Source organism: Chrysochloris asiatica, unplaced genomic scaffold, assembly GCF_000296735.1.
Source record: "Chrysochloris asiatica unplaced genomic scaffold, ChrAsi1.0 scaffold00194, whole genome shotgun sequence".
In the NCBI taxonomy this organism is placed as follows: Eukaryota; Metazoa; Chordata; class Mammalia; order Afrosoricida; family Chrysochloridae; genus Chrysochloris; species Chrysochloris asiatica.
The window spans coordinates 1,768,142-1,780,860 of NW_006408712.1; the positions used below are offsets into that span (position 1 = coordinate 1,768,142).

A 12,719-nucleotide genomic window follows, 5' to 3' on the forward strand; every position below is an offset into this window, starting at 1 on the left:
TCCTGTTACATCATTTTTATCATTGTGGGGCCAGATAGACAGCAAATATAAGATGCCACAGAATTCTTTTGAAGTTCAGTTTACATTGAAAGTAGTTCAAACTTCAGAATGATTTACTGCAGGTCTCAGGGAATCAGCATGAAGAACTCCAGAATGTTCGAAAACACATCCATTCCTGTTTCACCAAAATTTCCTGTTTTCTGCTACCTCATCCTGGCTTGAAAGTAGCTACCAATCCAAACTTTGATGGAAAACTGAAAGGTTTGTCTTTTAATAAATATGTTTTTATCAGTATCATCGTTAAAGTTATCTGCTAGACTTTTGACTGCTCATTTAACATATCCACTGATATGAGGCTGATGATTACAAATTATCAGGAGCATTTCTGGAATGCCTCCTCAATGAACTGTGGGCTTCTCTGGGTACACTGACTGTGAAAATAGGCTAGGAGGCAGTAGCCCTGACTCTCATCGCTGTGCACTGAGAGATGCTCTTTAATGTCTCTATGCTTAATATTCTTTGTTTGCATTAAAAAGGAAAAAGACTTATCTACCTTATTGTAATATTGTGTTAAGTTATGTAATTAGAAATATTAAAAACATAGCATAGTATAGTACTGAATTCAAGTTCTTTATAACTGCTATTAAAGAATTTAATTATAAATTATTAGAAACCTCACTAAAAATGAAATCCTGTTCTGAATGAAGAGCAGTTTCTTTTTAAAAAAACAAAAAGCCCAAAACAACCAAAAAGCACTAGAGTGTGTTTTGAATTGTGTGTACTAATAATATATAATTATCTCTTTCACAGAAGCCTGGCTAATGTTGTATAAATCCAGAGCAACTCAACTTGTATGAAAAAATGAGAGATTGGGAAAACTGAAATTAATCTTTCTTAGTAGATAATCACGAGATCTTTAGATATATTCTTTGAAGTTAAAAAAAAAAAAAGTATACTGGCAGGGAATTTTGATTTTTTTTTACTGGTGAACCTAGAAGTAAAAACATTAATGACTTCAAACATTTGCTTAATTTATGGTGGCCTTTTGGCATGGTTTCATAGGAACACAGAGACATAACAAGATTTTCTGCAGTTTTCTAATAGGGATTTAAGATTAATAAAACACAACTGTATGTAACTTGTAGCCAATTTTATAGAAATCATCAGCTTTAAAAAAGTAAAAATATTCTTTTCCCCCTGCAGCCAGGCATTTTCTCTGTTATCTTTGGTTTAATTTTGACAATTAGTATCATAAATGTTGTTGTTGTTAGGTGTCATCAAGTCATTTCTGTCTCATAGAGACCATACTGCACACTGGAACAAAGCACTAGCTGATTCTGTGCCATCTTCACAATTGTTGTTACGCTTCAGCCCCTTGCTGCTGCCATCTCATTGGGGGCCTTCCTCTTTCTCTCTGACCCTCTACTTTACCAAGCATGATGTTGTTCTCCAGGGACTGGTCCCTCCACATTATATGTCCAAACTATGAGAGATGAAGTCCTGCCGTCCTAGCTTCTAAAGAGCATTCTGGCTGTAGTTCTAACAAAGACTTGTTGGTTCTTTGGTAGTCTATAGCACGTTTAATATTCTCCTGCAGCAACATAACTCAAATGCAGCATTCCTTCTATGGTCTTCATTATTTATTCTCCAACTTTCACATGCATATGAGGCTATTGAAAATGCCATGACTTGGGTCAGGCACACTTAAGTCCTCAAACATGTTTGCTCTTGACATACTTGCTCTTTAACACTGAAAAGAAGTCTTATGCAGCAAATTTGCCTAATGCAATATGTCATTTTATTTCTTGGCTGCTACTTCGATGAGTGTTGACATGTGTATCCAAGGACCAAAATGACGTTTTTGACAACTTCAGTCTTTCCTCCATTTACTGTGATGTTATTTATTGGTCCATTTGTCAGGTTTTTGCTTTTTTTTATATTGCGGTGCAGTCCATACTAAAGACTTAAAATCTTTGATCTTCATCAATAAGTATTTTGAGTCCTCTTCATTTTCAGCAAACAAGGTTGTATCGTCTGCATATCACAGGTTGTTAATGAGTGTTCAATTCTAATGCCACATTCTTCTTCATATAATCCAGTTTCTCAGATTATTTGCTCAGCATACAGATTGATTAAATATGGTGAAAGAATACAACCCTGGCTGACACCTTTCATGATTTTAAACCATACAGTGTCCCCTTCTGTTCGAACAACTGCCTCTTGATCCATGAGCCTCTTGATCCTCATGAGCACAACTAAATGTTGTGGAATACCCAATCTTTATAGTGTTAGCCAAAGCTTGTCATGATCCACACAGTAGAAGTCTTTGCATAGTTAATAAAGCACAGGTAAAATTTTTTCTGATATTCTCTGCTTTCAGCCAAGTTCCATGTGACGTCAGCAATGATACCCTTTGTACTCCTAGAACCTTTGATAGTTCCTTTTCAATGTACTGTTGCAACTGTTTTTGAATCATCTTTAGCAAAATTTTCTTTACAAATGATATTGTTAGATGATTTCTGCATTCTGTTGGGTCACCTCTCTTGGAATGGGCACAAATATGGATCTCTTCCAGTCAGTTGGGCAGGAGCTGTTTTCCAGATTTCTTGGCATAGATTAGTGAAGGCTTATAGTGCTGAATCAGTATCCTGAAAGATTTCAGTTTGTATTCCTTCAATTCCTGGAGCCTTGTTCTTTGCCAATACCTTAATGCACCTTGAACTTCTTCCTTCAGTACCATGGCTCTTAATCATATGCTACCTTTTGAAATGGTTGAACACTGACCGTTTCTTTTTGATACAGTAACTCTGTATATTCCTTCCATCTTCTTTTAATACTTTCTGCATCATTCAATATTTTGTCCATTGGTTGGTTGGTTATGTGCTGTGGAGTCTGTTCTGACTCATAGCGACCCTGTACAGGTTTTCCGAGGCTGTAAATCTTTACGAGAGCAGAAAGCCTCATCTTTCTTCCGCGGAACAGCTGATAGTTTTGAACGCAGACCTTGAGGTTCGCAGCCTGATTCATAACCACTAAGCTACCAGAGTTTCTATTAGAATCCTTCAATATTGCAAGTTGAGACTTGAAAATTTTCTTCAGTTCTTTCTGCTTGAGAAATGCTGGGTGTGTTCTTCTGTTTTAGATTTCTAACTCCAGGTATTTATACATTTCATTATAATACTTGATTTTGTTCTTGAGCTGCCCTTTGAATATTTCTGTTCAGCTCTTGCCTCCTTATTTCTTTCATTTGGTTTAGTGTCTCTACATTGGAGAGGAGGTTTCAAAGTCTCTTCTGACATCCACTTTGTTCTTTTCCTTCTTTCTTGTCTTCTTAATGACCTTTTGATATCTTCCTGTATGAAAATCTTGATGTCACCCCACAGCTCTTCTGGTGTTTGGTACTTAGTGTCTAATGCATCAGGTCTGCTCTTGAGATGACCTCTAAATTTATTTGGGATGTGTTCAAGGTCATATTTTGGCTCTCATTGACTTGTTTTCAATTTATTCAGCCTAAGCCTGACCTTACATGGGAGCAGTTAATGGTCTGTTTCAGTCTTCTCCTGGCCTGTTTTGACAGATGATACAGAGTTTTCCCACCATCTCTTCCCACAAATGGAATCAATTTGATTTCTATGTATTCCTTTTGGTGACATCCATGTGTATAGTCATCTTTTATGTTTACGTGTGGCACTGTAGTTGCAATGAAAAAATCATTGATTTTGCAAAATTCTATCATGGGATCTTGAGTATCATTTCTATTACCAAGGCCATATTTTTCAACTACTGATCCTTCCTGTTTATTTTCAACATTTGCATTCCAATCACCAGTAATTATCAATACATCTTCATTGCAATGTTTGATCAATTTCAGACTGAAGAAGCTGGTATAATTCTTCAATTTCATCACTGGCTTTAGTGGTTGATGCATAAATTTGAATAACAGTAGCATTAACTATGACTTGTAGGCATATGGATATTATCCTGTCACAGACAGCTTTATTATCAAGATAGATCTTGAAATGTTATTTTTGATGATAGATGTGGCACCATTCTTCTTCAATTTATCATTTTCACCATAGTAAACTATGTGATTATTAGATTCAAAATGGCCCATACCTGTCCATTTCTGTTCAGTTATGCCTAGGATATTGATCTTCATGAATTCTATTTTAGTTTTGAAAACTTCCAATTTTCCTAGATTCATATTTCACACATTCCATGTTCCAATTATTAATGGATGTTTACAGCTGTTTCTCCTCATTTTGAGTTGTGCCCCATCAGCAAATGAAGGTCCCAAAATCTTTGATCCATTCACATCATTGTGGTCAACTCTATTTTGAAGAGCGGCTCTTCCCCAGTCATCTTGTGAGTGCCTTCCAAACATTAGGGGCTGCTATTCAGAAGGTTTTCATTAGCTAAACACTCAGAAGTAGTCTGTTTCTCCTCCTTCCTACTCTATCTTTAAAATTCCAATGGCATAGATTCCAGCATCAAAACACATAAGCCACCACAGTCCAACAAATGACAGTTGTGTGGTGGAGTATCATAGAGTCCCAAATTTCTCATTCATTAGCATTGTTCTTATAAGTGCTTTAAATTATCTTACCTTTTATACAGCAGAATAGATAGCAGTGTTGTAGTTGTTGTTAAGTGCTGTCGAGTCGGTTCCGACTCATAGTGACCCTGTATAGGGGGGTTTCCAAGGCTGTAAATCTTTACGGGAGCAGAAAACCTCATCTTTCTCCCATGGAACAGCTGGTAGTTTCAAACTGCTGACCTTGAGATTAGCAGCCCGATTCATAACCACTACGCTAAAGTACGTATTAATGCATGGATGCCAGGATCCTACAATTTCATTGTCACTCATTATTTCAGATCCATTAGTGAACACCTGTGGTGTCCTGGTGTGGCACTGTAGGATAAGCCCTGGACAGCAAGGTTGGTTTGAATTGCGAGGTCATCAATTCAAACTCACCAGTCGTTCCTTGGAAACCCTGTACCGGGTTACTATGAGTCAGAATGGACTTGACGGCACTTAACAACTTAATAAAGTGAACACTTATGGCACTGTAAGATAAACACTGGACTGGTAACCATGATGTTAGCAGTTCAAACCTATCAGCCACTCTTGGAAACCCTACACAAAGCTGCTATGAGTCAAAACTAACTCGATGACACACAACACAACAGTAGACACATGGAATCCCTTGGTGGTATAAATGGTAACACACTTTCAGCTAACCAAAAGGTTGAAGGTTTGAGAGTGTTCAGAGATGTCTTGGAAGAAAATCTTGGTGGTCTACTTTTGAAAAAAAGTCTTTGAAATTCCTGTGGAGTACAGTTCTACTCTGGTGCACATGAGGTTGCCGTGATTAAAATCATCTCAATAGCAACTGACCTCTTCATACTGTGTAATTGCCTAATGGATGTAATGCATTTTCAACAAATTACATAAGTAGAGGGCTTCTACAAGGCCTCTCTTTCTTTTCTGGAATTGAGCTGTAAACAGGCAGAGGAGGGGTAGACCTTTAACAACAGCCCTTTATTGGGACAAAAAGTACTCTGGCTTATTCCATTACTATAGCCTACTGTTACAGTTCTTAAATTAACTGATGTATTTTACAGTAAAAAAGTTCTGGGGAGAACATTTAAGAAAAGCACAGGGATATAGAATTCTACTTTTTTACAGATTTATTGTCCACCAAATATTTACTCATATGTCTAATATATATTTGCCTACAGAGTTAGTTTATAGTTATTTGTAAACTACGAGTTTACTAACGTGCGTAGCTGGGAGAAAGAGAAAGGAAAGACCACTTCAATTGTCCATAAAAAAGTTCCATTTTAATGAGGCTTTCTCTACCTTATGGGGATATCCCTTAATTCCTCTTGTGTGCAGAAGTATTCTGCTTTGGCTCAAGCGTTTCCTTGGGTAGTTCTGGATGTCTGGTGTTATTCTCGTATTCCGTCTTGAATCCTATAATTGTGTGTGATTCCCATCCAGGGTGTCTTGTCACCTGATCATACCATTCTCCAGAGGACTGGCACCTGAGTGACTGCCTCTGGGGGAAATGTCTCGGAAAAAACAATACTGTAAAGTTGTTCTTTGATGGTATTTTCTCATGCACTTAAAAAATGTTTTTGTAGTCTATTATCAATAGTAGTTAGTATTTGTTATAATTAATATTTTCCATGGTCTCTCCCATTACTGCAATTGTTATTATTATCTATTTCCAATTTATTAATATCTTATCCTATGGTTAGCTTTCATTGGTATTAATTTAATAGCTTTCTGTATACATATGAAATAATAAATTTAAAAAAGAATACACATGAAATTAAAAAGATCAAAAGTACTCAATCACATTTATTTGGGCTACACTTAGCTAGTTGCTATTGAGTGCCTACTCAGAATGCATCTTTTAGCCTAGAAAATACCATTTTTTAATTCACCAAGAGTTCTCTTTTTTTTTTTTTTTGACAAATTGCTTTTTGTAATAATACATTATGTGGAATTACTACATGGTGAACTGTGGTGCTGCTTTCTTGGTAGCTCCAGTTAGACTTCAGAAAGCATAACCAAATGCCATAGCAAAGTGATTCCTTTCAAAAGATGTTTCCAATGATGGGTCAGAATCAGGTAATCCAGAGAAAATAGCTTTCTCGGCTAATTTACATAGCAAAGCTATACTAGTGCCTTTGTCCTGTAGAAATCTTATAAAGCATGTATCATGTTCCCAATAATTGTGACAGATAACTTTGGCCTAACTCCTGAATTTCTGGCATGGTTTTACTCTTGTGGCACAAATCATTGCAGAAAAGATGAAAACAGAAGACATCCTGGATAATCATCTACCACACGTATTTATTGAAAACTTGCGGTGGGCCAAAGTTAGTTTACATTACAGTTCCACTTCTAAATTTAAATGAAAACAGCCGAGATAGTTCTCAGCTCTTATTATTTAACAAAAGTAATATGTCAAATGATATTTTTTACAAAATATATCTTATGTGTCCCTCATACCCAAAATATAGTTCAGGATGTCTAAGAGCATCTTTAACATGTTATCATTTAAATCTATTCAGTTGCTTGAGTGTGATAAAGCAAAATAATGATGGTTTACTCTAGGCTACTTCCTTCAATTCCATTAATTCTTGGAATAAATTCAGATTTACCATAATGTCTTTAGATGTGTTACAAAACCATAATGTCTTTAGATGTGTTGCAAATAACCAGCAACAGAGATTATGCAAATTCTTTTGATGAATTTGGAGGAGATTTTTGCCATCAAGTTCATGCCTGAAGTGATTCTGAGAGATCATTATGGTCTTATAATCAAGACAGCCTTTTCACTCATTTTCCTTGCTTGTTGACATAGGCTCCACTGTTGTTGTTAGATGCCATTGGATTGGTTCCAACTCAGGGCAATGCTATGAACAAGAGCAAAGCACTGCCCGATCTTGTAACATCTTCACAATTGTTATGTTTGAGCCATTGTTGTTGCCATGTTTCAATCCATCACACTGAAGGCCTTCCTCTGTTTTTGCTGATCCTCCATTTTACCAAGCATGATGTTCTTCTGCAGGGACTGGTCCTTCGTGACATGTCCAAAGTATGACAGACGAAGTCTCGCAATCATCACTTTCAAGGAGCAATCCAGCTATACTGCTTCCCAAACTGATTTATTGTGTCTAACAGTCATAGTACCTACAATATTCTTTGCCAACATCATAATTCAAATGCATTGAATCTTCTCCGGTCTTCTTTATTCATTATCCAACTTTAGCATGCATGTGAGGTAGTTTAAAATACCATGGTTTGGGTCAGGTGCATCTTAGTCCTCAAAGTGATATCTTTGCTCTTTAATACTTAAAAAAAATTTTTTTGCATCAAATTTGCCCAATATAGTATGTCATTTAAATTCTTGACTGCTACTTTTATGAGTGTTGATTGTAGATCCCAGTAAAATGAAATATTTGATAACTTCAGTCTTTTTTCAATTTATCATGATGTTGTTTTGGGTCCAGTTGTAAGGATTTTCACTTTCTTTACATTGAGGTGTAATTCATACTGAAGGCTGTAGTCTTTGATCTTCATCAGCAAGTACTTTAAGTCCTCTTATTTTCCAGCAAGCAAGGTTGTGTCATCTGCATATTGTAGGTTGTTGATGATTCTTCCTCCAATCCTGATGCCAAATTTTTCTTCATATAATCTACTTCTCGAATTATTTGCTCAGCATACAGATTGAGTAAATATTGATGCACATCTTTCTTGATTTAAAACCATTCAGTATCTCCTGTCTGTTGAAATGACTGACTGTTGGTCTATGTATAGGCTCCTCAGGAGCATAATTAAATGTTCTGGAATGCCCATTCTTTGCAAAATTATCTATAGTTTGTCATGATCGACATAGTCAAAAGCCTTTGCATAGTCAATAAAACATCTTTCTCATATTCTCTGCTTTCATCTACTATCTGTTTGCTATCAGCAATGATATTCCTCATTCCACGTTCTCTTCTGACTCTGCTTGAATTTCTGGGAGCTCCTTGTCAGTGTACTGCTGTAACCATATTTTAATCATCTTCAGCAAAATTTTACTGGCATGTGATATTAATGATAGTGTTTGACAATTTCTGGATTCTGTTGAGTCACCTCTTTTGGAATTGGCTCTCTTCAATTAGTTGGCTAGGTAGCTATCCTCCACATTTCTTGACATAGATGAGCCTTGTTTTTTGCCAGTGCCTTCAGTGCAGCTTGGACTTTTTCCTTCAGTATCACTGGTTCTTGATTATATGGTACCTTTTGAAATGGTTGAGCATTGACCAGTTGTCTTTGGTACAGTGACACTATGTATTCTTTCCATCTTCTTTTAATGTTTCCTGCATCATTCAATATTTTTCCCATAGAATCTTTCAGTAGTACAAGTCAAGACTTGAATTTTTATTTCAGACCTTTCAGCTTGGGGAATGCTGAGTGTGGTCTTCCCTTTTAGTTTCTCTTTGCACATTTCATTATAATAATTTGTCTTCTTGGGCAGACTTCACTAGTTTATTGTCCAATGTAAGTCAATTCTGGGTATTCAAGTATCATTCTGATTCGGTACTATGCCTGGTGGCACAGTGAGTTAAGTGTTAAGTTGTTCACTGAAAAGTTGGTGGTGTGAATCAGCATCCGCTCCACAGAAGCAAAATGAGGCCGTCTACTTACATAAAAATTGGCAGCCACAGAAACCTTCTAGGGCAGTTCTACTCTGTCCTTTAGCATTGCTATGGGTCATAATCAACTTGACAACAGGTTTTTGATTTACAGTGTCTTGAGTAGTTCTCAAGACTACTTCATCTATTATGACAAACTTACTTGATCACCACTCTGGAAGCTAATGAGATTTCCTAAAACAGATTTTAAAAATTATTATATCTAATGATCAACTTGAGTTTTGAGTTCATCAGCAAATTTTTCTGCTGATAATCACTTTTCCATATAATTTAAGATAAATACCACCCAGTTAGGCAAACCATTTATTTGATCATCCTGAAAAAAACTCAGATGTTTTCTATATGAAAAGTCCTTTTAAGGATGGCATAGTCATAGATGATTCAACAATAGCTTGACTTCTTTTCCAATGTATATATGGTCTTGGAGGATGTACATATCATTGTTCTTGCCCAACGGTACATAACTGTAGGTTAAGTATCACTTTTTTTAAAAAACAAAACAAAAAAAAACGCTTTTATTGTGAATTGAGTGATAGTCTCCATGGCAAAACATAAGTTTTGCACTCATCCAGTCTTGTTTCATTGTAATGATTATAATCGCCATCTTTTGATATACACAGAAACACATAGGAATATATAATCGTTTAAACAACCAAAGGACACATTTTGCAAACCATCCCCCTGCCCATCAGCACACTGCCTTTCTCTTTCCATGAATCTAGAGTCCTCAGATGCTCTATGTCTCCGTGTCATCATCTCTGCCTCGGTCTCTGCTGTCGCTGCTTCTCTTGTTAGGGTCCCACGTTCTGTTCATGCTCTTCCCTCTTGCTGGTTCTAGGATCCTCTGTTCCTGGGATGAAAGATTAACTACTCCCACCTTTTTGTTACACATCTTCTAGCTTTACAAATATGACAATTAACATTAGTCATCATAACCTTTATTCACTATTATATCAAAAGAATCCTATCTCCATTTCCTTTCACCTGACCCGTCTAGACAAGATGGAAAGTATTGACTGGGGATTTTACCTGACCCCACTCGCTCTGAAACTAAACTCCCACCTGAAAGCTTGTAAGTCAGCCACTTCAATTTTATTAATCTTTTCTCTTTTTAACTTTTTGTTGTAAATTATTTACAGGGCAGATCATCAGTTGTACATTCAACAAATCATATACTTTGTTTCATTACAATGATTTTAATCCCCTCCATGTACCATCCATTAACAGTATTTCTCTCTATTCAGTTTAGCTTTTGTTGTTGTTGTTGTTTTTTCAACACTCAGGCGTATATAATAATTTATGTCACCAAAGGGCACATTCTGCAAGTCTGCCTCCTGGCCTCCAGATCTCAATCCCTCTATTCCATTGAATCCAGACTCCTCAGCTGCTCCCTCTCTCCATGTCTCTATCTCTGCCACCATCTCTAGTGTCACTGCTTCTCTGGATAAGGCACTTCACTTAGTTTATGGCACCTCAGTGTTTGTTGTAGGATAAGACTGCTAACTGAATAGCTGCTGGTTCAAACCCACCAGCGCTCTTTGGAAACCTTATATAGGGTTGCTATGAGTTGGAATCAGCGACACTAAGCAACAACAAATATATACTGCTGAATTGACTTTGATTCATAGTGACTCTGTATAGGGTTTCTGAGGAGTGGTTGGTGGGTGTGAACCACCGACCTTGCAGTTCAAACCTACGTTGTGATCCAGTGCATTATCCTGCAGTGCCACAAACAAGATTTAAAGACATTAGAATACATGAAATGGCTATATGAATGGTTCATAAAATAAACAACAATTAATAACAAGGAAGCTATTTTATGAATGTGGAAGTAAGAGAGAGCAGCAGTGGGAATTTGGGCACAAACATTCACCCTGCAAAGAGTGCAGTTCAGTTGTTTAAATGAAAGGAAATGAGTGAATGTATTGTCGGTGGAGAAAATGGAGGAAATCAAAGGGTGTGTTGTTCTATGGCATGGAAGACTGGATAGGATTTTAAAAATAATGATGGATTTGCTTTTACTTGTAGAAATAGATGATGAATTCATCAAAAACTTGAAAATACTGATTCCTTGGCTACTTAGTCCTGAGAGCCTAGATATTAAAGAGATCAATGGGAATAAAATCACCTGCCGAGGTCTGGTGGAGTACTTCAAGGTATTATTCTTGTTTCTAGAGCATTTGTGATTAGATTGACAAGTATTGAAGTGAAGTTCCTACATGAAACCAAAAAAATGTGGACTCTGGAATATAGGGGACACAGATATAAGGAGTCTCAAATATGATTTTTTTTTTTTAAAGAAATTACTTTTTGAGGAAACTTCTTAGAGGTAACTTTACTGCCCCTTTTTATCTTGTGAGAAATATATTTTGAAAGATAAATATATCTGAGTTGGAAACACCCCCTGTCCTAGGTTTTCCCAGTATACCATAGGTTGTTACTGTTGTTGTTAATGCTGTCGAGTCAGTTCCAACCCATAGTGACCCTGTATAGGGTTTCCTGTGTAGGGTTTCCGAGGAGCAGCTGGTGAGCTTGAACTGTCGACCTTACAGTTCAAAAGGCTTTGCAGTCTGGCGCATTAACCCACAGCGCCACACCATAACTCCCGTAGTCGTGACCTATACTCAATGTTTACCTTCACTCTGAACATTTTCCCAAAGGGATTGTGTACTTTGACTTCCTCCTAGAGAAAACATTTTCATGTTTCTGTTTTCTGAACCAAGGGTCAGTTTGAAGTAGAATTATCAGTTTACCTCAAATGGAAAACCATGTTAAGACCTAATACACTTTTACCAGCCTACATATATAATGGAGAATTTCAGTTACCAACTTAATTTGTGGGTCACTGATTCAAAGAATAACTTGTCAGTTTTTAAAACTCATAAATTGTTATTTAAAATATCAAAATACACCTCCTATGTGGTCTACTTATCTTCATCACTCACAGCAAAAAATGGCATTTTACTTATTCATATAAAAGTCTGTTCTTTTTATTCATACTGTTGTGAAAGCTCTTTATACAGATCTGTTCTTTAAAGCTTATGACATCCACAGGGACAAATTCCTGTCAGCAACTGAAAGAGGAAGGTTACTCTCAGAAGAGGAATCTGAAATAGTTTTAAAGAAGGTTGCAATGAGTTGAACTTTTAAGATGGGTAGGTTTGGCAAGTGGAGATGTGTCAAAAAGGCATTTCAGGAAAAGGGAGCAGCAACACAAAGAAAGAAGGGAATTTAACTGAGAGAGAAAAAAATTATTATAGGTTCCTTAGAATATTTACTGAATTTTTAAGCCCTTAGAATATAATTTAATAGAATTTGAGAAATATTGAATAAAATTGTTTGAATATGAATCTTTTTTTTTTTTAAGGCTTATATAAAGATCTATCAAGGTGAAGAATTACCACATCCCAAATCCATGTTACAGGTATTTATTAATCAGGAGGCATAACATTTTTAAACATATTTATCACTAAAGCTAAGTTTTTGTGCTTGTATTCTGAGAT

General features: G+C 36.4%; 1 protein-coding gene across 2 annotated transcripts in view; it reads left to right on the plus strand.

Annotated features, from left to right (window-relative positions):
- ATL1 (atlastin GTPase 1) overlaps positions 1–12,719 on the plus strand; it is an 82,696-nt gene that overhangs the window by 56,746 nt on the left and 13,231 nt on the right. For both annotated transcript variants that reach the window (XM_006872338.1, XM_006872339.1), the window contains exons 8-10: positions 123–261; positions 11,245–11,372; positions 12,584–12,640. In XM_006872338.1, coding sequence (XP_006872400.1) covers positions 123–261; positions 11,245–11,372; positions 12,584–12,640 — 324 coding nt within the window. The remainder of the gene's footprint in view (positions 1–122; positions 262–11,244; positions 11,373–12,583; positions 12,641–12,719) is intronic.